The sequence below is a fragment of the Phacochoerus africanus genome, chromosome 2, assembly GCF_016906955.1.
Source record: "Phacochoerus africanus isolate WHEZ1 chromosome 2, ROS_Pafr_v1, whole genome shotgun sequence".
NCBI classification, from domain to species: Eukaryota; Metazoa; Chordata; class Mammalia; order Artiodactyla; family Suidae; genus Phacochoerus; species Phacochoerus africanus.
Genome location: NC_062545.1, coordinates 224,374,615 through 224,402,098, shown reverse-complemented (window position 1 = coordinate 224,402,098; position 27,484 = coordinate 224,374,615). Strand labels below are relative to the sequence as shown.

Genomic DNA, 27,484 nt, shown 5'->3' with positions numbered 1-27,484 from the left:
TATTTTATAACCCTGAGCAAGAATTTTAAAAATATTTTAAAATATTGCTTATTAAAATTGCAACAGTTTGGAGTTCCCATCGTGGTGCAGTGGAAACGAATCCAACTAGGAACAATGAGGTTGCGGGTTCGATCCCTGGCCTCACTCAGTGGGTTAAGGATCTGGCGTTGCCATGAGCTGTGGTATAGGTTGCAGACGTGGCTTGAATCTGGTATTGCTGTGGCTCTGGCATAGGCTGGTGGCTACAGCTCTGATTAGACCCCTAGCCTGGGAACCTCCATATGCCATGGGTGCGGCCCTAAAAGGACAAAAAGACAAAAAAAAAATTGCAACAGTTCTACATATTCACTGTGAGATTTTAACATAAAATATAGAAAAGCACAAAGAAAAACATAGAAAGAATCCATCCCTAGGATGTGGAGATAACCACCATTAACATTTGGCACACCTTTCTGTGTTTGTGTGTGTGTGTTTATTAATCCAAAAAAATGTTTATTTAATTTGTTTTACAACCTGATTTTTTCACTTCTTGCTAAAGTATTGAAAATTTCTTCATATTCAATGCTAATGTGTTTTTTAATGACTTTGTGGGACTTCACTGTACTGATATAAAATAATTCAATCAATCACTGGACATTTAGATGGATTTATAGCAAGGATTTTAAAAAATCCTTTGTATGTATGGATTTCCTTTATAAAGTGAAATATGCCTGCACTTAGTCATTGTTGGAGAATCTTACAAGGCAGGCGCTTACAGAGAATGATTTCTTCCAGGCTTCTTGCTCAGCTAGTTCACACACGTGATACATTCAACCACTTCAATAATTTCCTTTGGTTGTTGTTGTTAGTTGATACACTCTCTCTACATGCAAACTAATCTTGCAGTTACTATCACATCTGGCTGAAGCAAGAGACCACATCTACCAGTGTGTAGGAGTAGGATAACAGAATCCTCTTATGAGATAAAAAGCTCTGAACTGCAGACATAATTTCTAGCACGTATTTGCTGAAATACATGTTTATTCAAATTCAAAGTATATTCCCGCTGTTGGGGTAGATATTTTGAATATGTAGTAAGTGGATAAAAATATTTTTAGCCATTGTTAAAAAGGAAGCCATTTGAAAAGAGCAAACATGTAGATGAAAGAACCATAACTCAAAAAACTGCCACTCATCTAGTTATCCACAGATGAATGCAAATAAGGTCTGGCTTAATCCATTTTAGCACCAGGTAGGAACCTATTCCTAAAGAGCCACCATGAAGGGAACATAATAGCATTTAACTCCCAATGATGTTGGCTGCCACCATCAAGGCAATGTATGGGCAGATGGCTGCACTTACGTGTCTGGGTTCTCTGTGATGATCCCATCTCCAGATTTCCCTGGCCCCTGGATGGATTCCATTGCTGTTGAGTAGAGAACTTTTTGCATCCCAGGACGCTTAGCATCAGGCACATTTTGTGAAGTTTCCTCTTCTTTCTCTTTGAGGGAATGGTCCAAGACGTGGATTCCCAGCAAAAGGCTATAGTCCATAATCTTGAAGCTTTCTAGCACCTGATTGAGAAAAAGAACCAGGAGACCAGTCATTCCAATGGTTTATAAGCCTCATCTGCATGGAATCAGAGGGCTCTAGATATGCCTACACAGTGTTCCTGTTTCCCTCCTTTGGGGGGGGGTTGATAGAGGAAGAATCAAAATAAAAACATGTGAGGTTATCATTAGGTCATAAGCAGTAAGGATTATCACCATGGCTCCAAGATGATATTTTTGTGCAAATATAGAGGACGCACATCTTTCCTTAGAAATCTATGGATGTTTCACTAATAGCATTTATTGAACACATTCTGTGTACCAGGTGCTAAGTGGTTCATTAGGAGTCAATTCTCAAAACTCTTTGAGCTAGGTGCTATTATTGTCTCTATTTTGCAGATGACAAAAATTGAAACAGAGAGAGAATATATAATTTGCTCAATATCACACAGCTTGTAAGTAGCGCTGCTAGGTTTTAAACTCAGGAAGTCAATTCCAGCATCCACATTCTTAAGCACTAGAGGTGAGAAACCAACAGGGCATGGTCTCTACAAGCTTGACCCTCCTCAGCAGAAACACCCAGCTGGAGAGGGTTTTTGCCTGGATTCTGTTCTCAAAATCTTCATCTTGTTAGAGTTTAGTCATCTCCTTTTCAAAGCCTGTCTTCCAAAGTTATCGTTTGGTTCCCTGTGCAAGTCTTTTAAATGTATGGTCTCAACAAAGAACAGGACTTACTGCGTGATTATCCAGTCAGCAAACAGTAGGCAAGAGAAGGAATTAAAAGTAGCTGGATGCAGGAGTTCCCTTGTGGCATCGCAGGTTAGGGATCCAGTGTTGTCACTACAGTGGTTTGAGTTGTTGCTGTGGCACGGGTTCGATCCCCAGCCTGAGAAATTCCACATGTCGTGGATGTAGTCCCCCCCACAAATAAAACTAGCTAGATGCAGCCAGACAAAGGAATAGCAATGCTCTGACAAGAAAACCATGGGGACAAGGTTGAGATATGAGGCAGGCAGTCAACACGGCTCTCGAGTGTGGGTGGGTCTTTGATACTCAGGATGCTTCTTCACCTAGGGAGGAGTGTTCAGGAGGGAAGATTTCCTCTAGGATAAATTTCTTTTTTTAATAGATTGTCTAGGATTCCTCTCTACAACAGATTTTTTTAATTCCTGGCATTTCTCACACAAAGCTGCTCAGGAATCAAAACAGCCCAGAAAGTAAGACAAGCCTGGATGGCAGAATAACTATCTCTGAATGAATCAACATGATAATGTCTCTGTACTCAAGTCAGGAGATGATGCCCTTGGGGATCAGAGTCTGTAGACTATCAGTTAACCAGGAATGGAATATACACCTAGAATTTTTTATGCTTTTCATTCTTCCTTAGCCCAAGTGCATTTCAATCGACATTTTTTTTTTCCTTTTTAGGGTCGTACCCTTGGCATATGCAAGTTCCCAGGCTAGGGGTAGAATTGGAACTGTAGCCCCCAGCCTACACCATAGCCATAGCAATGCCAGATCAAAGCCAAAGCTGTGACCTACACCACGGCTCACGGCAATGCTGTATACTTAATCCACTGAGCAAGGCCAGGGATTGAACCTTCATCCTCATGGATGCTAGTTGGATACTAGTCAGATTCATTTCCACTGCACCACAATGGGAACTCCCATCATCCGACTTTTTTTTTTTTTTTTTAACTTTTTGGCCATACCCATGGCATATGGAAATTCCCAGGCCGGGGATTGAGTCTGAGCCATAATGCCAAAAATGCCAGACCCTTAACTCACTATGCCACAGTGGGAACTCCCTTCATCAGACATTTATGGCAACGTAAAGATGGGTCAGGCCTGAGGATTCAAATGTCTGTGCCTGCCACTTCCTGGATGCCATTTAACAGCAAGCTTTGTGAACCACGGCATATACGCCTTCAAAAAACATGGTTATTCCAGGGTCTTATGCCTCTTTGCCAGCAGTGAGGAAAATTTAAGTGGATAGGAACTGAGTTTCAACTGTTCCAGGGTGCCCAGCCTTCAGCTTTCAGTATACTAGGGTTGAGTACTTTCAGAAAGGGGGCAGGCATAAGATGAGAGTAGAATCTTATTTAAGCGGTTTAGGCCCTGCACTTTCGAACCCGTGAGATCAGAGAATGGCTTCACAGTAGTGTGGAACGGGTTCCCCCAACCTAAGAAGCAGTGATGTTGTCAAGACTAGAGAGGGAAGGAAGGGCGACAGGAAAAGCCCCTCACTGCTGACCCAGTGCTGGGCATCCAAGCCACTGACTGGTCCCCATGGAGGCATACACAGGTCTCACCCTTCCAGAAAGCACCATGGAGCCAGGTGGGCGATGAGATAGGTTTGCATCAGGGTTGCCAAGGACAGCCTCTTTAAAGAAAACACTAATGGATATTGGGTGCTTTCTTTAAGCAGGAAAAAGCAGTCGAGGATCTTAGCCTTCCTAACTTTCCACCATCCTTAAAGCACAGCTTGGGGATTGTGGGCGCTGCCCTCCCCCAAGTCAATGACAACCCTGTACAATGGTCACCATCTGCAGAGGCCAGGTTTCCAACTCTCATTCATCAGTGCTGGCATGTCCCTGCTTAGAGAGACTGCTGCAGAGGGACATGCAGATTATAGAACACAAACCCTGTGACCCCAAGTGGGTTATATCACCTCCCTGTGCCTCAGAGTCTCCCTCAGGAAAATGGTGAGAGTAACATTAACTACTGTACAGGATGTCTATGAAAACTAAATACAATAAAGCAGATGAAGTCCTTAAAAAATTCTTGGTACAAAGAAAGTGTTCAATTAACTGCTAGTTATTACCGCTGTGATTATAATGTATGGCGACTCATTGCTCATCACTGAGGTGTCAGCTAGAAGTTGACACCCTTGGGGTTATACTGCTGAAAAGAGAAATTCATAAAAAGCCAACAAAAATAGGAATGCACTTCTAGCCTGCTTCCCAGTGTCCTTTTGGCACGTCTGGATTCCTTTAAAAGTTCTAGGTTGGAGGTACCCAGGAATACTGCTTGCTTGTTCAGCAGGAAAAGGTTGGCTGACATGGCAATTCTGGTCAATGGGCTATAAAACAATGGCCTCATGATTTGCCTGAGGGAACAGTCCTGTGTTCAATGGGTAAAAATCACAGCCTTGTGAGCTTTAGAGCCCAAAGTACCCGTTAGTAAACATTCCAAAAGCAATGAACCAGCCTCAAAAGCAAATTCTAATCAGGTCCTGCGACAACGTTGTAAATGTTCCTAAAAGGCATCCAGAGTTGTAGAAACGGAAAGGCACTTCTGGACACCATCATATTTGTTTCATTTTTCTCTGCAACGCATACAGATATGAATTCCACATGTTAATAGTCTTTCTTTACATAATAATTTTTATTATAGTTTCTTATAATAATTTTTCATGCATTATTACACCCGAACTGGTTTTTGCTGTTGTTGTTGCTTTTTAGGGCTTCACCCATGGCATATGGAAGTTCCCAGGCTAGGGGTGGAATTGGAGCTACAGCTGCTGACCTATACCACAGCCTGAGCAATGCAAGATCTGAGCCGTGTCTGCGACCTACACCACAGTTCATGGCAATGCCGGATCCTTAACCCACTGAGTGAGACCAGGAATTGAACCCACATCCTCATGGATGCTAGCAGGGTTTATTACCACTGAGCCACAATGGGAACTCCCCACCTGAACTGTTTCATTTGCACTTGTAGTCTCCTTTCTTGCCCAAGGATAGTCCAAAGAGAACATATGCATTTTATAAGCAGTAAGAAGTCAGGCTCTGGTCCAACTTTAACTAGTGGACAAAGCAAGAGACGAGGTCAGTATTTTAAGTAATCAAATATTAGTTTGGGTTTATTTAAAAACATCCAAACCAAAACTTTGAGAGAGAATAAACTAAGAAAAAGTTACAAATAAATTTTAAAAAGAGATTCTTTTCCTCTGCACTTTAAAATTGGACTGCCAGGGAGTTCCCGTTGTGGCGCAGTGGTTAACGAATCTGACTAGGAACCATGAGGTTGCGGGTTCGATCCCTGCCCTTGCTCAGTGGGTTAACGATCCGGCGTTGCCGTGAGCTGTGGTGTAGGTTGCAGACGCGGCTCAGATCCTGCGTTGCTGTGGCTCTGGCGTAGGCCGGTGGCTGCAGCTCCAATTGGACCTCTAGCCTGGGAACCTCCATGTGCCTCAGGAGCAGCCCAAGAAACGGCAAAAAGACAAAAAAAAAAATTGGACTGCCAGCATCCTTGAAGGGGGCTGGTGGTCCTCAGGAGGTCCAGCTTCTACTTTCTGAGTGAAAGCCTTAAAAAAAAAGATAAATTCCATTCCTGTCTTGTGTGGAGGGTTGTGCATGGTTGTTGAATTTTAGGTTGGAGAAAGTCACTATCCATAAAAAAAAATGTTAAGGAAGAAAAAGATAGCTATACGGACATATATTTTAAGTGAAATTCCCAAACCTGTGTAAAAGGAAAGATTCTGGGAACAGATTTTAGTCACGTGCATTGCAGATCTGCATCCATTAGGAACAAAAAAGTTCTGTTTCTCATATCCTCTCAGATATTTAATTAAAGGAATCGATAAATCTGCCAAAATCTGAACGTGTGAGCGTTGAGAGGGTGCAATATCCTGTGACAACAAGACAGACTGGTGTCTAGTCTGTCACTCAGGCATGTATTTTTTCCCAGGATGTCTTCCTGACCTCACTGTTGCTGGTGGATTTTGTACCTATGCATTTGCTATGCAAATGTCAGCAGCAATGCAAATACAGGTGCTTTTCCACCCAGCTTGGTTAAGACTTTACTCCCTCACCTGCGAAAAAGCAAAAGCAGAAAGGATTCCCAGGTGTATGTAAAACTGAAAGCAAGCTGAAATACCCCAATGCTTTTTATTGTTAGAACCAGCTTATTTCTTGCTCTTCTTCCTCAAGGACCATTTTAAGTCAGTAATAATACTGGAATGTGGTTAAAAAGTCAATGTCAAAACAGCTGGTACAACATCCTGAAGATGAGATTAAAACTATCTGTTCCTGAAATGAAGCATACCCTCTAGGCTGTCACGGCTGGCGATGCATCGGGTGCTCTCATTCACATGTGATTTCTATAGAATTAGTGAGTTAATGTAGGAGTTGTCCTATCATCTTAGAAAGAGAGGCACTGCTATCTTCTTTTCACAGCCGACATTCATAAAGATTGGCTGGTCTTTTTCCCTTTTTGTCTTCTGTGCCATAGTCCTTAGCCTGCTGCACACTGCTTTCTGTCCCTCTGCTAAAAGGAGCCCAAATGGCTACCCTATAGGATAGACTCCATGCTCTGGGGCCAGCTGCCCCAGGGTGACTCATGGCTCCCCTATTGCTTTGTCCTTGAGCAGATTATATAACCTTTCTGGGCTTGGTAACCTCATTTGTAAAACAGAGATCATAGGGACACCTATCTCACAGAGCTAGTATGAAAGTTAGTTCATCCGTGTCAAGTCTTAGGACAGCCGTGGCATACAGAAAGTACTTAATAAATGCTAGTTCTTCTTACGGTTCTTGTCCTCCTCCACTTGTAGAATCCATCACTGCTGACCATACCCTCTGAAATCTCCACTTATCCTCAGCTATGGTGGCCTAGCTTCTCTTGGTTCTGTGCCAGGCACCATAGAAGTTGCCCGATCTTTGGGGGAGGTAAAACAGACAACTAAACCATCCTGAAAATGGCACAAGCCTGGACCACAGCTTGGAATAAAGCCTGGAAGGAAAAACCTGGGTGCTGTGGAGATACCGCCCCCCCACACACACACAAGGGGGACCTTCTTTTGACTTGGGGGTATCAACAGTGAAGGTAAGAGATGACAGTACTCGAAAAAGGGGCCAATTCGGGAGCTCCAGGGAGATGTGGACAGATTTAATACTCTTTTAGGGAGAGATTCCAAATATCATCTCTCTACAGACAATTCCTAAAATGTTATCTTTAATAGGAACTCACTCCTAAGCTCCGGTCCTGTATATTTCCCACGGCCTCTGGACACTTCTAAACTTCTGGATACTTCTAAACTCGCTGCAACCCCAAACTCATTTCCCCCAAAGCAGTTCTTTCCATTTTTCTCTTTTCTCTAAAATCATTCTAATGTGGATTTCAGACTCTATGACTCCTTTTCCTTTCATTAAGTGACCCAATCCTGTAGCTTCTATAATCAAAATGATCCTTCTTACTAATGCTTTGATTTCAACTCCCCCCCTTCCCTTTCTGATCCATTCCCAACACCGTTGCTTGACAGGTGACATCAACCCCTTCTCAAAGCCTGCTGCACACTGCTTTCTGTTCCTCTGCTAGAAGGAGCCCACCTCTCACCACAGCTTAGGTGACCCTGAAGATCCTTGCTACAGTGGCCCCAGCCAACATCTCTGTTCCTTAATACCTGTCTAGAGACATCTCCCAGCCTACTCAAACTGAAATCCTTTAATTACCCCTAAATGTGCCCAGAAGAGGTAAGACCAACAGCTCATGCTGTTTCTTCCAGAAGGTTATTCAAATGTTTTTTTTTTTTTTTCCAAAGCCTATTTCAATTCTTAACTCCATGAAGACTATACTCATGATGTTCATAAAATATTAGGAGGACATCTCCCCTCTGAAAAACCAAGCACATTATCAGTGTCCTTCTATGGAATAAAATTTGACTCTAGGTTTATTTACATTTTTCCTATCATACACATAAGACTATTCCACTCACCAAAGGCTTATTTTACTTTTCACTCCATGCTGTGTACTCTGATCATAGCAGAAATGTGCATTTACATTATTGCTTTCCATGTGAACAAGCAAACTCTTCAGCAGCAAAGAATGTATAGCACTACATCTTATATCTCAAATATAAGAACTTAGATATTCTGCTTCTAAAGTCTATGATTACAATACTTATGTAAAATCTTTAGCACTGAAAGCATGTGCTGTGATCCTGTGCTCTACATTGTCAGAAAAAAATATAGATAATAGCCTACAGTATTTTCAAACCTTCCCACACCAGAGGTATTTATATGCACTGTGTCAAGGACAAAAATCAAGCTGTTATTTAGAGACTCTTAATTTACTGCTTAGTAGGCACACAACTAAATGCCAGATAAAAGGCAAGCTTGTTTGCTAAAACTAGGCTGAGCTTGGAATCTGGTAAGAATATCACATTTCTTTTTAGAAAGCCTTTGCAAAGCAATTCACAGGCTGGGTCAAGAGTGCTTGGGGCTGAGTTTAAGATGGAGGCTCTGTTCTGAAACACATCTCAGGGCTTCCTTAGCATTCCCGCCCTCTGTTTCTCTGTTTTTCCAATCTGTAAGGAATAAAGTTAAGTTGGCATAAGACTGTGAAAGGAAAAATCATCAGATGAGTTCAAACAACCAGTGAAAAACAGATGCCTTTACCAAGGCAATAGAAATTTAAAAAAATAAATCAACAGGATCTAATCAAACTTATAAGCTTTTGCACAGCAAAGGGAACCATAAAAAACCCACAAAGACACAACCTACAAAATTGCAAATGGTGCAACCAGCAAGGGCTTCATCTCCAAAATATACAAGCTCATACACTCAATAGCAAAAAAACAAACAACCCAAATAAAAAATGGGCAGAAGACCTAAACAGACATTTCTCCAAAGAAGACATATGGATGGCCAACGGGCACATGAAAAAATGATCAACATCACTAATTATGAGAGAAATGCAAATCAAAACTATAATGAGGTACTACCTCATACCAGTCAGAATGGCTATGATTAATAAGTGTACACAAACAAGTGCTGGAGAGGGTGTGGAGAAAAGGGAACCCTCCTGCACTATTGGTGGGAATGTAAATTGATAAAATTACTATGGAAAACAGTATGGAGGCTCCTCAGAAAACTAAATATATATAACCACTATATGATATGCAGTCCTACTCCAGGGTATATATCCAGACAAATTTTTCATTCAAAAAGATACATGCACCCCTATGCTCATTGCAACTCTATTCACAATAGCCAAGACGTGGAAACAACCTAAACATCCATCAACAATAGATGAATGGAGTAAGAAGAAGTGGTACATACACACAAAGGAATACTACTCGGCCATAAAAAAGAAGAAAATAATGCCATTTGCAGCAACATGGATGGAACTAGAGATTTTCATACTAAGTGAAGTAAGTCAGAAAGAGAAATATACCACGTGATATCACTTGTATATGGAATCTAAAATATGGCACAGATGAACCTATCTATAGAATGGAAAGACTTGCAGATCTGGACAGCAGACTTGTGGTTGCCAAGGGAGAGGGGAAGGAAGGTGGATGGACTAAGAGTTTGGGGTTAATAGATGCGAACTGTTACATCAAGAATGGATGGACAATGTGGTCCTGCTGTATACCACAGGGAACCATGTCTATCACTTATGATGGAACATGATGAAAGATAATATGAGAAAAAGAATGCATACATATGTATGACTGGGTCACTTTGCTATACAGCAGAAACTGACAAAACAATGTAAATCAACTATAATGAAAAAATTAAAAAAAAGAAAAACAGGTGCTTTTAAAAACTGGTACCCAGCATCAGAATACAATAAGAGTAGCAAAGATAATGCAGTTCAAGTAATCTGTAAATGATGCCTTATGCAAAGTGGAGAAGGATGGTGTTTCTAGGAGGGAAGGGATGCTCTTTAATTACATCTTAGGCAAGTAAGGTTGCTAACAATTTCCCATGTCTCAGGGGCTCTTATGGACATTAATCCATTCATGAAATATTTTATTGAGCATCTATTAGGTGCTTGGCACTCTCTTGTTAGAAATATTTTGAGCATTCTAGTTAAAGTGTGACAAAACAAGACCATCACCATTTTACAACCCTTAAAGAATTAATGGATCTAGTCCATGGTCATCAATGCCGTTAACATCACAGAAAGAAAGGCATTCTGACACTATGTGCCTCTGGTTGGGTGGAGAAAAAAAAAAAATCAAACCTAAATTTGACCAAATCCCTAGATCCAACACCCAATCTACATGAAAAACCAGGGGAGAGGGCATTAAAAGAAATTATGGGTATGTTATTAGTCAAGCATAGATAATGGAATAAAAAAACCAATTACTTCAATAAATATTCCCAATGAAAAAATAAGTGACCAAGGTGAAGGAGGGTGGTTAACAAATAAACCCGATTTAAATCCTGATCAAAACTATATAAAAAAGTTTTTTCCCCCTAAAACAACTAGAAATGTGAACATTTACTAGTGAGAGTTATTAATTTTGTAAAGGCATGATAAAGGGGTTATAGTCACTTTTTAAAAAAGGAGTCCTTAATTTGTAGGGATTGTAACTAAAATGTTTGAGAAAAATGATGTGAGGCTTGGGATGTGCTTCAAATTCGATGGGGGGTAGTGGGATGAAACAAGATTGGCTATAAGCTGAAAATCCTTGAAGCTGGTACAGAGTACATGGGGGTTCATTGTCATATTGTCTACTTTTGCATATGTTTGGATTTAAAAAAAATAAAGTTTCATATACTGCTTTAAAATGCTTAGATGAAATGCATTTATATATCTGTTTAGAGTTAACTTACCACCATCAATGCTGATGACAGGCAAGAGATGGCACAGACGAAAATAAAAAAGTTATTTGGGATCTCAACTAAAATGATTAAATCAGAAAAGTTGCCATGTTCTATGCTCATCTCGCCTGATCATTCTTTGATGGAAGATGTAAAGAATAACCAACTTAATAAGATGTGGGGCTGATCGGAAGATATATCAAGGTCCTGGAGTAATTGTTCCAACTGGCCTAGTCTAGTCCCTGAATAAAAGGTTAAATGACTGGCAAAAATATTTGTGTTAATTCAACAATACAAGGCAATTCAAAATAGTATCCTGAAGATTTTATGCAGAGACATTTCTGGATCCATTGGTTTAGGGTAAAATGAACCCAAGGGTCTGCCATTTCTCCCAAAGTCAGCTCCCTGGAGTAGGGCTCCAAAATTCCTTGCATGTTCAAGTTCAGTTAAAGAGGCATGATGTCTTTTAAATTTAGTTTAATTTCCTCAGTAAAGCTCAGAGCGTTCTTTGCTAATATAATAAAGGGAAAAAACAGGTTGTGAGACAAGCCATACAATTTTGGCTGCTAAAGCAGACTGAAATAAATATTCAATCCTTAGCCTAGTGATGGCAATAATGTGTTTTTCACTGTGTCTAATGCAGTGATTTAGAATTCTGGGCTGTGCTTGATTAACCTATACCAAGGCTTTTTTTTGCTCACTTAAAGAGCTTAAAGTAATAGAAGTGTACCTAATAGGCATGAGAACTAGTCATCTATTATTTTAAACGCTCTATCTATGAATATATAGATGAATGAACTATGTATACATATATACACATATATATTCATCAGCTTCTATATTAGAGGGGTTGTGGATCTTTTTCTTTATATAAACCTTGTTTCCACACGTAAATAAGTCTTAATAAATTATCTTGTAAACACCTTTAAAAGTAACATAATAAAAATTCAAGTACTTCCCATTCCATCTTCTAGTTGCTTCACCATAAATGATTTGCTTCATTGTGGTTTCACTAGCAGGACAGTTGTGAGCCTGGGGCTGTCCATAGGTGAGCCTCAGAGGCCATGTGTGGTCCAAGTTTCTGCCTGCACTTCAATGCATGAGGTGAAATTCCTGAATCCTCTTCCCTATCTGCTATTCTCCATCCCCTGTGGTGGACTGCCTCTCTGGGTAAAGGGGAAAAAGTCCTCATCCCTTCCCTCTTCCCTTAAATGAATAAGCAGAAGGAAGAAGGATGAGAGCGTCTGTCCATGATAAGTAAGGTATCAATGGTTTGCCTTACGGTTTAAGCTCTAGGTTTCTTTGAGGTGAGGGCCATACCCCACAGACTTAGCACTGAGCCTTATTCAGAACAAGAGTTCAAAACTATTTGTTGAATGACATGTAATTAGTTTGGTAGGAAGGTAAGGTAGCATTTGTCAACTGAGATACCTGTGGTGGTTTCAAGCCAGACCATGCTCTGAGATCATTAAAGTTTCCTCAGGGCAGGAAGAATCTGGACAAGTCACCATTAGTACTGAAAAACTTAACAGTTTCTGAAGAGTATCAAGCACCTACCCATATAGTAAATTTTGAGAAGTGATAGAAGACCCAGGCTGTGGAAGCTAATAACACTAGCAAGGAATTCCTTTAGGATCTTGAAGTAAAGAAAATATATGAGGGTAGCTCATTTCCATGTCCCACACAGCACGAAGGAGATGATTTAAGGTGGCAAGAGAATACAGTAAGTGGAGCCCCTGCAGTAATGTTCTGGTCTCTGTGTGTCAAGATGTGATCAATAACCTCCATTTCCAATGTGTTTACCTAAAAAGATGGAGTAATCAAGAGGGTCAACCTAGGCCCATCCTGAGGGGGGCTCCAACTTTGACTAAGAAGAATAATTACATTGAGGGATGACTGTTTAAACCTGAAGAGCCTGAAATAGTATTAATTGCTAAGTTCAAGACTGGGGAAGTGGATTTTTGTGGGCAAGAGTGGACATGGAAAATTAAAAGACTCTATTTTCTCTATACAACTAAGTATAGAGAAAATAAATTTGCAACCTGGAATCACTGCTTTCTCTATTCCTGGAGAATTAGGTTGTTGACATAGTCTCTGAAATGGCTAATAATATAGAAAAGGTTGTATGGCTCTTTTGCAAAGAGAAAAATCAGAAGACGGTGAATCTCCCCTCCAGAGAACACGCATTATCCTCTGAAGCCAGATTACCAGATGCTGGTAAAAATGCAGCAAACAATGCGCTGGTGTCTCAAATGCTCTGTCTTTGGAACAGCTGGAATTGGCAAAACATGGGCAAAGTTTGCAAATGAGGTCTTGATATGGGGAAATGAAGAGGGGAAGGTAGTGAGAGACAGACTCCAGCAGGGCTCACTTTCAGGCTAGATGAGGATATTCTAAATCAACATTAGGTTTTAACTTCCCTGCATCCTTAATAGCTCTGACCATGGATGTATCCATTGGACCCTGTATCCCTTTAAAAATACTTTTTTTTTTTTCAAGTATACATGCAGAGAAGTGCACAGACATATCCTTTTAAATAAAAAGTTGAAATTTAATACATAAATTCATTAATAACAGATTATCCTTGGCCATTTCACTCTTATGGGGGGAGGGGTGGGGAATTCGTCCATGGAAATTTTCTACCTCACAATACAGAAGTGCAGAAATTTGAGGAACAGGAGTTCCCATCATGGCGCAGTGGTTAACGAATCTGACTAGGAACCATGAGGTTGCGGGTTCGGTCCCTGGCCTTGCTCAGTGGGTTAACGATCCGGCGTTGCCGTGAGCTGTGGTGTGGGTTGCAGATGCGGCTCGGATCCTGCATTGCTGTGGCTCTGGTGTAGGCCGGTGGCTACAGCTCCGATTCGACCCCTAGCCTGGGAACCTCCATATGCCGCGGGAGGGGCCCAAGAAATAGCAAAAAGACGCACACACACACACACACAAAGGAAATTTGAGGAACAGAAGTGAGGAAGAAGAATTATGGATGGAAATACTAAATTAAAAGATGTCTATGAGGAAGGACACTGATGAAGGACATTCACTTGCAGGAGAGGGGAGGCATGTAACACTGTCGACTGAGAGTGGCAGAGAAGAGCCATGTACATGAGCCTCTCAGAAGTCAGTATACACTCATCTTTTTGAAAAGAATGAGAACCAGTTGTGTGGTCCAAGAAATACCTGGCCTTTCACAAGGAGTCAAACAGTCCCCATCCTCCAGAACATGGCTGCTCAGTAAATGTGCACTGAATGGTGAATGCATAATATAAAACCCTATAAAAATCAAAGTGATTTTCCCCTTTAAAAAGAGGAAAGTGTTTAAAGGTGTTTCCACAAGGCGCAGTTCTAAACCATTTTCTACATTCTGCAACATTTCCCAGACCTTGGAAACTCTCAAATAGGGACTGTGACTCAGTCTTTCACCAGATTCCAGAAGTTTCTCCTAAGCTATGGAACCTCATGCCCATTTTGCAAGTTTATAGGGTTCGCCACCCCTCTGTGTCCTGTGGCTCGGGTATTTACAACTCTGCTCTGTTTCACAGGGTCATTCAAGTGACAAACTGACACTGGCATCGCAAGTGGATCCACCCTCACCAACCTCAAAGTCTTTCCGGGAACATCTTGAAAGCCAGGGTTGCTACCCTCATGCCCCCCGTGGCCATGTCCCCTTCTTGCTAGAGCTCTCTGCTCTGGTTTCCCAGGATCCTCTGGGGCAGGAGGAGGTGGCCCATGTGGACATGCCTTTCCCTTTGCTCCCTGCCCTTAGAGAGCCTGTGAGTCCTCCCATTTGGGGCCCACAGTGACCTCACCTCTAGAGCTGGGGTCAACTACAAAACCAAAGACAGGTAGGTTCTTCTCACACAAGAGCAGAAAGCCCTCATGTACTATTTCTATTTCATAGAGCCCAAAGACTTCAACTTCCTTTAAGTGGGCTTACTATGTATGTTTATATTTATAAGGGACAAGTTACTTAAAATGCAAGCTAGCTAGACACATCACCACCACCACCACCACACCTCAGGAAATACATGAGTTCTCTCATCTTTTATTTTTTTTCCTTTAAGGGTTGCACACGCGGCCCATGGAAGTTCCCATGCTAGGGGTCGAATTGGAGCTGCAGCTGCCAGCCCACACCACGGCCACAGCAACTTAGGATCCAGGCCATGTATGTGACATACACCATGGCTCATGGCAACACCGGATCCCCGACCCACTGACCGAGGCCAGGGATCAAACCTGCAACCTAATGGATACTAGTCGGGTTTGTTACTGCTGAGCCACAATGGGAACTCCAAGTTCTCTCATCTTTAGGTAGTATTTCTTTTAGGAAGAAAAAGGAGTTTATTTCTTAGGGTCAAGTAAGATATTTTCATTCTCCATTTCCATTCTTTTCTGTAGACATTTTTATAATATTCCATTTGGTTGGAAGTGAGGGTTAAAAAAAACCCCACTGACTATGGGGGAGTTCCCTTCACAGCTCAGCAGTTAACAAACCCGACCAGGAACCATGAGGTTTCGGATTCGATCCCTGGCCTCACTCAGTGGGTTAAGGATCCGGCCTTGCCATGAGCTATGGTGTAGATCGCAGACGCAGCTCAGATCTGGCATTGCTGTGGCGCTGGCATAGGCCAGCAGCTGCAGATCAGATTAGACCCCTAGCCTGGGAACTTCCGTGTGCCGCAGGTGCGGCCCTAAAAAGCAAAACAAACAAACAAACAAACCCATGACTGACTCCATCATACTTCCATTTCTGTAGTTAATGAGAAGTCTCGAAAGCTGCTCACACAGGATTCAAAAGCGTACATCTAGCCCCCATCTCTCCCACCAGCAGATACAAAAAACAATCAACTCCACTGTAACCCCATCACATTTCTCAAAAAGAAGTTTGCTTTTAAGTTAATAGGATTTCATGTGCACACACATTGGGAACAGTTGGCAAGTGCCAATGGGCTTGATTATGCTTTTCATTAAACTTTCAAAATTAAATGTTTGGATTATTAATTTTCCTTTATGTTCCTCGGTCACCTGGCACTGTTTTCCTCTCTCCCTCCTCCCTTGAGGTAGGTGATGAGATTAAGTTAACTCATTGCCTCGTCCAAGCCACGCTGTCTACTTTGTCGGAATCTTTTCTCAACTCCTACAGCACCTTCTCACCAGCTTCACGTCAGAGCTAGAAAACCAGTCACTGGGCCCTTCCATCCCATCCTGTCCATACCCATCTACTACTTCATATTTTCATTTCCCCCAACTTTCCTTCATCACACCTATAAGCCCCTTAAGGAGAGGGAAGAGATGAAATAACCTGGGTTTTGGTGTAAATCCTGGCTCTGGCACTATAAGCTCTGCGGACCTAGGGAAGCTTAACCTCTCCTGCGTCTCCACTTCATCCATCAGAATGGAATAATGGCACTCACTCTGCAGGGCTGTTATGAGGCTTAACGCAATAATCTACCTATAATGTCAAGCACTGGCTGGTATGGAGCAAGTCCATAGTAAACCTTAACAGAACCAACCTATGGATGAACTGAGCCTTGGAATGTGTTCCTGCTGTCCACAAAATCCTATATTAGGTACCACATTGAGCCTATGTATTTCATAATCATGTATTATATAGGATATGCTTTCAATGTTAAGCTACTTTGTTATCTATAGGTTATAGCTAAGATAGAACCCTCTCTATCCCAAACTGGAATAGCAGGTTTTGAAATATTGAAAACTGCTTATTTGGCTCAAACTAAGGTATACACACTAAGCAGAAAGTCAGGCATGAAAAACACCACAGAAGAGTATCTTGATTTTTGCTGCTGCTCCCAATTCTCTGGTACTGACCATCTTGTCCCTTCTGTTACTGCTGGTTGGAGCTCCTTTTCATCACCCGCCTGCATTAGAGCTGAACAGCAGCAACTGCCAAAGCTGGACAAACATCAGCCCCTTTCCAGGACTGATGAACAGCTGTGTTGTACAGATAGTCTTAAATGGGGACAACCATCACCACCTAATAACTGAGTAGATTGAGGTCAACACAGTCGCAATTTACTGATTTACTGGTCATTAGCAGACACTGGCCAAATAAATAATACAAATGTACTTCAATTATCCACCCATTCACAGAGCTGATAGGATGATTTACTCTGGTTGTATTTCACACCAAACCATGGGTAGGCTATTATCAAAGCTTGCTTGTGTTATGTTCACTGATTAGGGAAGATTTACCCTATCAAAAGTGTTGTTGCTATTGCCTTAGCTTCAGGAAAAGACAACACTGAAACAACTGCTATTAAGTGTGAAGTGATTTGAAGGGAAAGACGATGAAATCACACAATTACTGCTCTCCTAGAGAGCAGAGTTTAGTTGGCAAATGTAAAATGCATACTCACATAATTACAATGCCATGTAGAAATACCAATGGCTATAGAATAGAGTTAGATGAGCATTTAAAGTCTCTTAGAAAGACTTATTATTGGTGTTAAAAGTCCTGCACCTCAGGCCTCTACTTCTTACAAACCTCTAGCAATTACATTAAGACCCACAGATAAATGATCAGCCATTAGACTTAACTGAGAGTTCTTCTGCTTCATTTTCCTACTCCTCTTTCCTTGATCTCCAAACTACTCTTTTATTGGATTTATTTTTTGCTTTGCTGGTGTACACACTCAAGTAAATTTTTAACAAGAGACTTAAATATATACATATCAGAATGGCTAAAATAAAATGTAGTGATAAGAGCAAATGCTTGGTGAAAATGAGAAGAAACCAGATCACTCATACATTGCTGGTGGAAATTCAAAATGGTACAGCCACTCTGGAAAAGAGTATAGCAGTTTCTTCTGAAGCTAAACACGTTCTTACTATACAATAAAGAAGCTGCATGCATGCATTTACACCAGAGAAATGAAAATTTATGCTTATACAAAAACCTGTATTGCAAATATTCATAGCAGCTTTATTTGTAACAGTCAGAAACTAGAAAACACCCACATACTATTCCACGAGTGAATGATTAAACTGTGGTATGCCTATACTATGAAACACAACTCAGCAATAAAAAGGGGGCAAACAATTGATATACAAATTAATTTGGATGGATCAAAAAGGTATTATGTTGAATGAAAAAAAGCCGATCTCAGAGGTTACACACTGTATAGTTCTTTTTTTTGGTCTTTTTAGGGTCACACCCACGGCATATGGAGGTTCCTAGGCTAGTGGTCCAAGAGCCAGATCCTTAACCCACTGAGCAAGGCCAGGGATCGAACCCACATCCTCATGGATGCTAGTCGGGTTGGTTAACCACTGAGCCATGATGAGAACTCCTGGTTCTTTTTTTTTGGGGGGGGGGCTGCACCTGTGGTATATGTAGGTTCCCAGGCTAGGGGTACAATTGGAGCTGTAGCCCCCGGCCTATGCCACAGCCACAGCAACATGGGATCCAAGGTGCTCTGTGATCTACACCACAGCTCACAGTAACGCTGGATCCTTAACCCACTGAGCAAGACCAGGGATCGAACCTGCAACCTCATGGTTACTAGTTGGGTTCATTAACTGTTGAGCCATGATGTGTCTGGTTCTTGAAATAACAAAATTATAGAGATGGAAAACAGATTGGTAGTTCCAGGGGATTAGGGAGGGGTGGGATGGAGTTGGCTGTGGCTACATATAAAAGGAGGGGCAGGAAGAATCTTTTTTAAAAAATGTTTTTTTCATACTTTTCCTCAAAATTTTATTTTGAAAAATTTGAAATCTGTAGAAGAGTTACCAAGTTCATATAAGTAACACCCATTAAAAATTTCTTATGAAAAAGAATAGAATAATGTCACTTGCAGCAACATGGATGGAACAGGAGGGGTCTTTGTGAAGGAACTGTTATATACTTGATTGTGGTGGTTTCAAAAATTTACATAAGCATACAATTGAATAAACTATACATACACACCCATGCCCACACTCACATGAATGCATGTAAAACTAGTGAAATCTGACAAAGATCCCTAGATTGTCCCCATGTCAACTTCCTAGTTATACTAGTGTACTAAGGTTATTTAAGCTATTACTGCTGGGAAAACTAGGTAATGAGTATATGAGATCACTCTGTATTTTCTCTTCATGCGACTCTATGATTATTTCAAAATAAATTGTTTTTATAAAAGAAGATTTATAGGGAGAAAAAAATTTCCTTCCACATATGACAATGTCTTCTGTTCTCATAAGGAAATCTCTCTTGGCTAGGCACAGACATCTAAGATCATTTTCTCTCAGACCACAGCACAGAGTTCCACTGTTCCCCAGGAACTTTATGATTCTTTCCAGCTCAAATAATCTTTAACTCCATTAAGCTGTTTTTATTTATTTGTTCACCAACTTGTAACTTTGCTTTATGTTGATAGTACCATGTTATCAAAATAACACATAAGAGATAACAAAACAATATGATTTAAAATAATGGAACAAATAAAATATATCATGGATTAGCATATCTTTAAAATATAATCTGGAAAACAGTATGTTTATCTGTATCTTTTCTGGTAAGTAATCTGCTAACAGAGAAGCAGAGTCAACGCTACCTCCGTCTCCTTATGCTGAAGTCAAAACAAAATCCAATTCCTTACTGATAAAGCAATAGCTTAGATCTAAGAGTTGTCATCAGGAAGAGATGTGTGTCATTTCTTTCTATTAAGTCTGCAGCATTTTTTCCCTCTTTAAAGATAACTGGAAGGCAACTAGTACATTTAAAAAAAGAAAAGAACTTGTCTATGCTAAATGCAGAAATATTCATGCTGAACAAAGTTATAGCTATAAGCATAAGCACTAGCCAGCATGCTAAATTAAGTATTATAGAAAATAACTTACACTGTAACACATACAAACATGCCCAGAGCTGAGCAGAATCTGATCTACAAATTTCGAGCCTGCCATACGCGGAAAGAAACCCCACTTTGCACATCAAAAAGTCTCAGTATTCATAAGACTGGTCTCATTAATATTTCATTGATATTAATATTTATGGTGACAGACATTTGTGTGAAAAAAGAAAATTGCTTCACCACTACATAAAAATTAATAACTTTGGTGCTCCACAAAAATAAGAATAAATGTAAAATAAGTCATTTAAGTCATTAATTATCAAGACTGTGTCTGATAAAACTCTCACATGAAGGAATAAGAACTATTTGAATTGCAAATGCAAGTTTTCACTAATATACTTTGTACCAATGTCATTTCCCCAGAGTTACCAATAAATATTGTAAGATGCAATAATTTATCAAATTCATTCAATGAGGCTGGGTTTAGACTTTTACTAAGTTATGTCAGAGAAGAAATAATTATAGTAAATTAAAAATGAATGCCAAAATAGTTCCTAACTGTTCTGCCAAAATTAATGCATAAATTTCAATTCAATTTTAACTTCATCATCTTGTAATATATCGTGCAAATACACAATAAGGCAGATATGCAGCTGCAGAGAGGTACAAGAAATAAGCTTTGGCCTTTCAGATATTTAGTTTAGCTAGGAGACAGTGCATAGACCTAAAGGAGGCAAGGATCAGTAGTAAATAAAATAAAGCCTAATGACTATTTACAACATCCTTTCTATGGGAAAACAATTGAAAGATAAAACTACTTTTGTTACACAAATGACTTTTAACATGGGACAATCAATACAGTTTTTCAAAAAATCCCAAGCGATTCAAAACGGAGAACATCTGCCTTATGAAATTTTCAGTGCTGTATCTGCAGGCATTGCAGTGAAACTGGATACTTCTTCCAAAACAGGCAGAACTTAAAAAACCGTCACCAAAGATTTTTTTTTGCAGGTATACCTAAACCTGTCTTCTTCTATCATCAGACAGTTTATTCTTTTGTTCAAATATGTGTTTCAATGAACAGTTTCCTAAGTACCTACTAAGCACCAGGCATCGAAGATAACAAGGACAGAATAAGGTTTGATCCTCAGACTCAAAGATCTACATGTGAATAAATAAAATAGTATGTTCGACCCCACAAAAGAGGTTCACCCTGGAGGCTTGGGGAACCACAGCAGGATGCTCTCAGGGGCAATGACACCTAGGTCGTCCTAAAATGAATAGGTGGGGGCAGGTGAAGGAGAGAAGAGAAGAATGGTCCAGCAGAGTAAGGCGTGCATGAAAAGACCAAAATCTTTAGAGAATGTGTCCAGTAGATCAGAATGGCTGGAGAGTGGGCATGCTCTGGGGAGAAGGGAGAGAGAAAGCTGAAGTGGGAACCTAAGAGGGCATCTGGAGAAGTGGCAAGGACCAGATCAGGAAGGATCTGAATGCTCCAAGCTAGGAAGCATGTATATAGGCTTTGGCCTCAAGGCAGTGGGGGATCTCAGCTAGAGGATCTCAGGGAGCTGGTGGTCTTCTGACACGAGAATCAGTCCCGCAGCAGCAGTGGCAGTGCTAGGCAATGGTAGTAAAAACTAGTGAAGAGCCTACTGCCAAACTCCAGGTGATGAAGGGTCTCAATCAAGGCAGTGGATATGCATCTGCGTAGGAGGGGGCAGATCCAAGAGCTATTTAAGAGGCAGGTTGGATATGATGATCTACTGAGTGTGGAGAAAGAGAACAAGAAGGAAGGATGAGGGTACTGATGTAAGCAACTGGCTTCATGCTGACCATATTCCCTGGGCCAGGGAAGACAGGCAGAGGAGAGGATGGGAGGAAGATGACAGATCCCTGGGAAGAACAGTTTACACACAGGATATGCCTCTCAGCCTCTCTGTCACATGGATACTGTGGGGGATGGTTTGAATAAATCCTTCCTGTTTTTTTTGGTGGCAAGTGACCTATGAGGTCCTGGCAGTACTTTCTGCTCCTTGACTCTTACCCTGGGCCAAGTTCCCTTATGGGTATAGACGGATTTTGCAGTAGGCAGAGGGTGAGGTCAGGAAAAGGAAGTGCTTCCAGAAAAGGAACCTGATTCTTCACAGGTCCATTTTCTATAGACACAGCCAATAGGGAACAGAGATGTGGGAGTCTGTGAGAACCCAAGGTCTGGATTCCTGATTTTGGAAAGCACCCTTTATCGGATTCTTGTGGGGAAATCGGCTCCCCAGGGTTGAAAGATAAAGTGGGTTCAGTTTTCTAGAAGAGTTCCCAATGGCCAATGTGCTGCATGAAGGAGTTGGCAGGATGGACCATTACAGGGGGCCAGGCTTACAGGCAAGGGCCTGGGGCTGGGCTCAGGAAACTAGGGGAAGAGACTTGGTGGCTGCTCAAGGGATACAGGAGAAGATGGCATTTAAGAGGCTCAGGCCATTCTGGATGCTGAGTCCAAAGCAGCAGCTCTGATTGGGAGTTAGGGAAATGGTCTGTGGGGAGCAGGGTGCAATGTATGCAGGTCAAGCTGGGTTAGTGAGTCAGGCAAGTGTCTTCCAGCCAGCAGTCACGTGAGGGAAGTGGAGTCCTGGGGTCTGAGATGTCAAGCTGAAATATGAAAGAGGTGGGGGCAGGAAGCAAGAAGAGGTCAGCAAGAGGTTAGGAGGCCTACGGTTTCTATTTGGAAACAACAGACAAGCTGGGGTCTGAAAGTCTAGAATTCTTGGATTTGCCACTCTAAGCTGTTAGGAGGACTTGGCACCACCCACAAGGGTCTTTGGACATCATTTGGCTCCTGACTGCTTCTCTCTCCTACCTCACATGTTCCTGTACTATTATCATAACACCAAACAAATCTTGTTCTTGGAATGCGTAACAGCATGTCATGCTTAGCCTATTCTCTCTTCCTCGATATATGCTTTCACTTCTTTGCCTACCTGGAGAATGCTTCTCCTTGTTCAAAACCAAGATATGATGCTACCTACTCATCATATGGCATTCAGCATATGGCATTCAGCATATTAAGTGCAATGATCATATTCTAAGGCATTAAGGGTAACATCATAGCTTGGTTTTGAACGAGGAGTCAGCACCTGACGTTGGTACACAGTAGGTCTGGAATACACATCTGATATGTGAGCAAAAGGACATATCCTAACATGGGTCTAGTTCACCTTTCTTTTTTTTCTTTTCTTTCTTTCTTTCTTTTTTTTTTTTTTGTCTTTTCTAGGGCCACACCCCACTGCATATGGAAGTTCCCAGGCTAGGGGTCGAATCAGAGCTGTAGCTGCTGGCCTACACCAGTGTCACAGCAACACAGTATCTGAGCCTTGTCTGTGACCTACACCACAGCTCACAGCAATGCCGGATCTTTCACCCACTGAGCAAGGCCAGGGATCAAACCCACAACCCCATGGTTCCTAGTCAGATTCGTTAACCACTGAGCCACGATGGGAACTCCCTTTTTAAAAAGTTAATTAATTAATTAATTAATTTTAGTTTACCTTTCTGTGGTTGGGCTGCTGCCACAGAAATGCAGTCCCTGCCTGATGTGTTTCTAGAGCCTTCGCAGTACTGCCTCACTTAGAGGAATATTAACAGCAGAGATTCCTGATCATGAGCCTGAGAGTGATGTCACATCCTTCCTGGATCTCTACAGCACCTCAGCTGATGCTAAAGCTCAGTTCTGCACAGTAAGGGAGATATCAGGGTAAGATATGCTGTAGGTAATTCTAACCACACATCTGATTCCAGCCCTTTAGAGGATGATCTGAAGAAAGACGGAGATGAGTCTGCCTGGCTCTGGGATGGGGGTCCTCAGCCTAGGGTGCAGTGGAGTTAGGAGGGGGATGATGGGCTTCAAGGGATTCATGAACTGTGTGTGGTAGGCATTTTTCAGGGGAGATGGTTCACAGCTTTCATCAGTTTTGCAAAGAGGTCTATGCAAATATTATTAAATACTAAGACCTACTATTCTAGAAATGTGCCTTCCTCAAAACAGTTCTACTCTGAGAATCAGCTGCTGACTCCAGATCACAGAGGCCTTGGTCATGGTCAAGGCATATCACAGAAGGGGTATACGTTCCCTCCAAACACAGCTTCTACACGCTCTAGTACCACCCCCAAGAAAAGCCTTTCCAAAGACAAATGTGCACAGTTTAAGGAAGCTTCATGATCTGTGTCTTGCACAAGTTCAAATGTAATGAAAGAGAGGGAGTTAGCCTCAGGGTACCTCTACACTGACCTTTATGCTCCTAAGAACAACAAATCTTCAAAAAATAAAAAGGCAAATCTCCAGGGTCTCATTCCCGAGGAAGAATCATGTTTGATCTGGTTCTATCAGGACTGGGCTCAGGAAATGCTAATAAACAGACAAATCCTGTGCAATGGCTTTTTACATTTGACCTTTCCTTTTTTTCTGGCATAGGAGCCTGTGGTTTTGGAAGACAGCAGAGAAAAGGCTTTCCATATTTAAGAGGCAAGAAACACACATACACAAAGAGAAAGCAAATCTAAAACTGTATTAAACTCTGGGGGAACTGAGAGTCACTTTTCACCCACATCCTGTCAGGGTAGAAAAGCACAGGAAAAGGTTTCTACCAAAAAATGCGTATGTTTTGTTTTTCCTTCTTTTAAAAGAAAACACGAATCCCTCGTATGCACCCAGATATCTGAATAGCTTCAGCTGGATATTTTTTGTTGTTTTCTTGGTTCCCACTGTTCTTCCCATGACTTCTGAAGAGATAGTTTAAAAAAATCTTACATTGAATCTTCACATTTCAATTGCTAAAAGCACATGCTTTGGCCCCAAATAGGTGTGGGCTCTGTCACTGACATGCTAGGTGATGCTGGACCGTTTTTTTTTTTTTTTTTTTTGCTTTTTAGGGCTGCATCCGCAGCATATGTAGGTTCCTAGGCTAGGGGTCTAATAGGAGCTGTAGCTGCTGGCCTACGCCACAGCCACATCAACCCTAGATCCGAGCCGCGTTTGCGACCTACACCACAGCTCACAGCAACGCGAATCCTTAAAGGCCAGGGATCAAACCCACAACCTCATGGTTCCTAGTCGGATTAGTTTCCGATGCTCCACAATGGGAACTCCGGGTTTCTTGACCTTTTTAAGAACCTAATTATTCTCCAATTAAAATGGAAGTCTGAATGGTATTGACTTCAAATGGCTATTGAGATCATTAAGTAAAATAATGCATCAAAAATCTTAGGCTATTTAGTGAAGTAAGATGAAGACAAATATCATATGATAACATGTATATGTGGAATCTAAAACAGCAATACAAATGAACTTACTTACAAAACAGAAATAGACTTCCAGATATAGAAGAAGAACTTATGGTTACCAAAGGGGGTATCAGGTAGAGGGGGGAGATACATTAGGAGTTTGGGATTAACAGATACACACTACTATATATCAAATAGGTAAACAACAAGGACCTACTGACAGCACAGGGAACTCTATTCAGTATCTTGTAATAACCTATAATGGAAAGTAATTTTAAAAAGAATATATATAGAGGAGCTCCCCTCATGGCACAGCGGAAATGAATCCGACTCAGAACCACGAGGTTGTGGGTTCAATCCCTGGCTTTGCTCAGTGGGTTAAGGATCTGTGTTGCCGTGAGCTGTGGTGTAGGTTGCAGACATTGTTTGGATCTTGTGTTTGCTGTGCCTGTGGCATAGGCTGGCAGCTGTAGCTCTGATTCGACCCCTAGCCTGGGAAACTCCATATGCCTCAGGTGCGGCCCTAAAAAGCAAAAAAAATCCCAAAAGAATATATATATATATATATATAACTGAATCACTTTGCTGCACACTTACAACTAATACAACATTATAAATTAACTATATTTCAATTTAAAAAAAGGAAAAAAAAATCTTAAGCTAGTTTGGCCCACTCATTCTTTGGCAGCTAAAGAATAGGAACTGTGGAGTAAATCCTCTACCAATGAAATAAACAACTCCAAGGACACATCTCTGTGTGTTATCCCTACACGTTCTAACACGTAGAAAGAAAAAAAAAAAAAAAAAAAGGAACAGTGGGATTGCGTTTCTCGGTGAGGATTCTCCACTTCATAATTCAGATGGGGCAGTGAACCTGCCTTTTTCACCTGCAGGTGAGCTCACGTCTGGCCAAGAAGGAACTCGCTCTCCCTGCCACAATGTGGGTCATCTGACCAGGTCCACAGAAGGCCAAGGCACACCCCATCTTTCCCAGGGTTCAGGCTCTATGTGTCCTGTTCACCCTCCAGGAAGCCCTGGTCAGGCCTGGACCGAACCCACCAAAGCACGTCATCCGCCTGTGTCCAACATGTCCAGCTCAGCTGAGAACCTGCATGGTTCTCCTACGTTCAACAGGGCCAGGAAATAACATTCCTGAGGATTTGTTATCAAATGATCATCATCCTCTAGAACTCAGCAGAATTGTATTTTCATCTGTTTCTCCAAAAGGGCTTTTACCTACTTTCTGTAAATTTATCAAGTCAGAAAAATTTATCCTGGACTTTTGTTTCTTTCCTTTTTTTTTCTTAAGCATTGCAGACTAGGGGGACTTCAAACTGTGATTCTTCCTCCTTTTGACTATCGATCGCTCTGGCTACTTTACATGCAATTGTGTTTGTTCTGGCATTGTTCTTTCTTTCTTTCTTTTTTTTTTCAATGACCACTCTCGTGGCATATAGAAGTTTCTGGGCCGTGGACTGAATCTGAGCCACAGCTGCAACCTATGTCACAGGTACAGCAATGGGACCTTTTAACCCACTATGCCGGGCTGAGAATCAAACCTGCACCTCTGCAGTGACCCAAACCATTGCAGTTGGATTCTTAACCCACTGTGCCATGGCGGGAACTCCTTAATTCTTGATCAAGCCTCATTCCCAATTGCCCTCTATTCAGATCCAGATCCCATAAAATGACTTCAGCAAATGGGCCCACCCCATGGTTCTGCATCCACACTGGATTTCCATGGATCCACTTATCAATCCCACCAAGTTCATCTTCTCTAAGCTTCTCTTCCCTGTTGGAATCTTATGTCCTCCAAGTTTTGTATATGGCTTTTCTTGCTCATCATTGTGTTAGATCTACATTTCCTTTCCCTCCAGTTTCACTACCTTCCCTACAGGAGAGGCTGAAGAGGGGAAAAAAATCTTGTTTCATTTGATCAAAGAAAGCGAATATAGATAATCAGTAAAATCAAGAGACAAGAGACTCTAGACAATTCCCTTATCATCCACAAGTTCCTTCAACTCCAGGGAAGCCTGGATCAGTGCCAGGACTGGGAACTATGGGATTTCACATGCTGGCTTTTAGATCTTCCTTACAAAGGTCCATTACCACAGACAACTTTTTTTTTCTTTTTAGGGCCACAGCCATGGCATATCGAAGTTCCTATGCTAGGGGTTGAATCGGAGTTACAGCTCCAGATCTATGCAGCAGCCACAGCAACGGTGAATCTGAGTGGTGTCTGGAACCTACACCACAGCTCATGGCATTGCCGGGTCCTTAACCCACTAAGTAAGGTCAGTGATCGAACCAGCAACCTCATGGATCCTA

General features: G+C 41.5%; 1 protein-coding gene across 2 annotated transcripts in view; it reads right to left on the bottom strand.

The window, feature by feature from the left end:
• The window catches only part of PIP5K1B (phosphatidylinositol-4-phosphate 5-kinase type 1 beta), a 350,208-nt gene that overhangs the window by 107,255 nt on the left and 215,469 nt on the right, over window positions 1-27,484 (bottom strand). For both annotated transcript variants that reach the window (XM_047767738.1, XM_047767739.1), the window contains exon 8: window positions 1,343-1,554. In XM_047767738.1, the coding sequence (XP_047623694.1) occupies window positions 1,343-1,554 (212 nt within the window). The remainder of the gene's footprint in view (window positions 1-1,342; window positions 1,555-27,484) is intronic.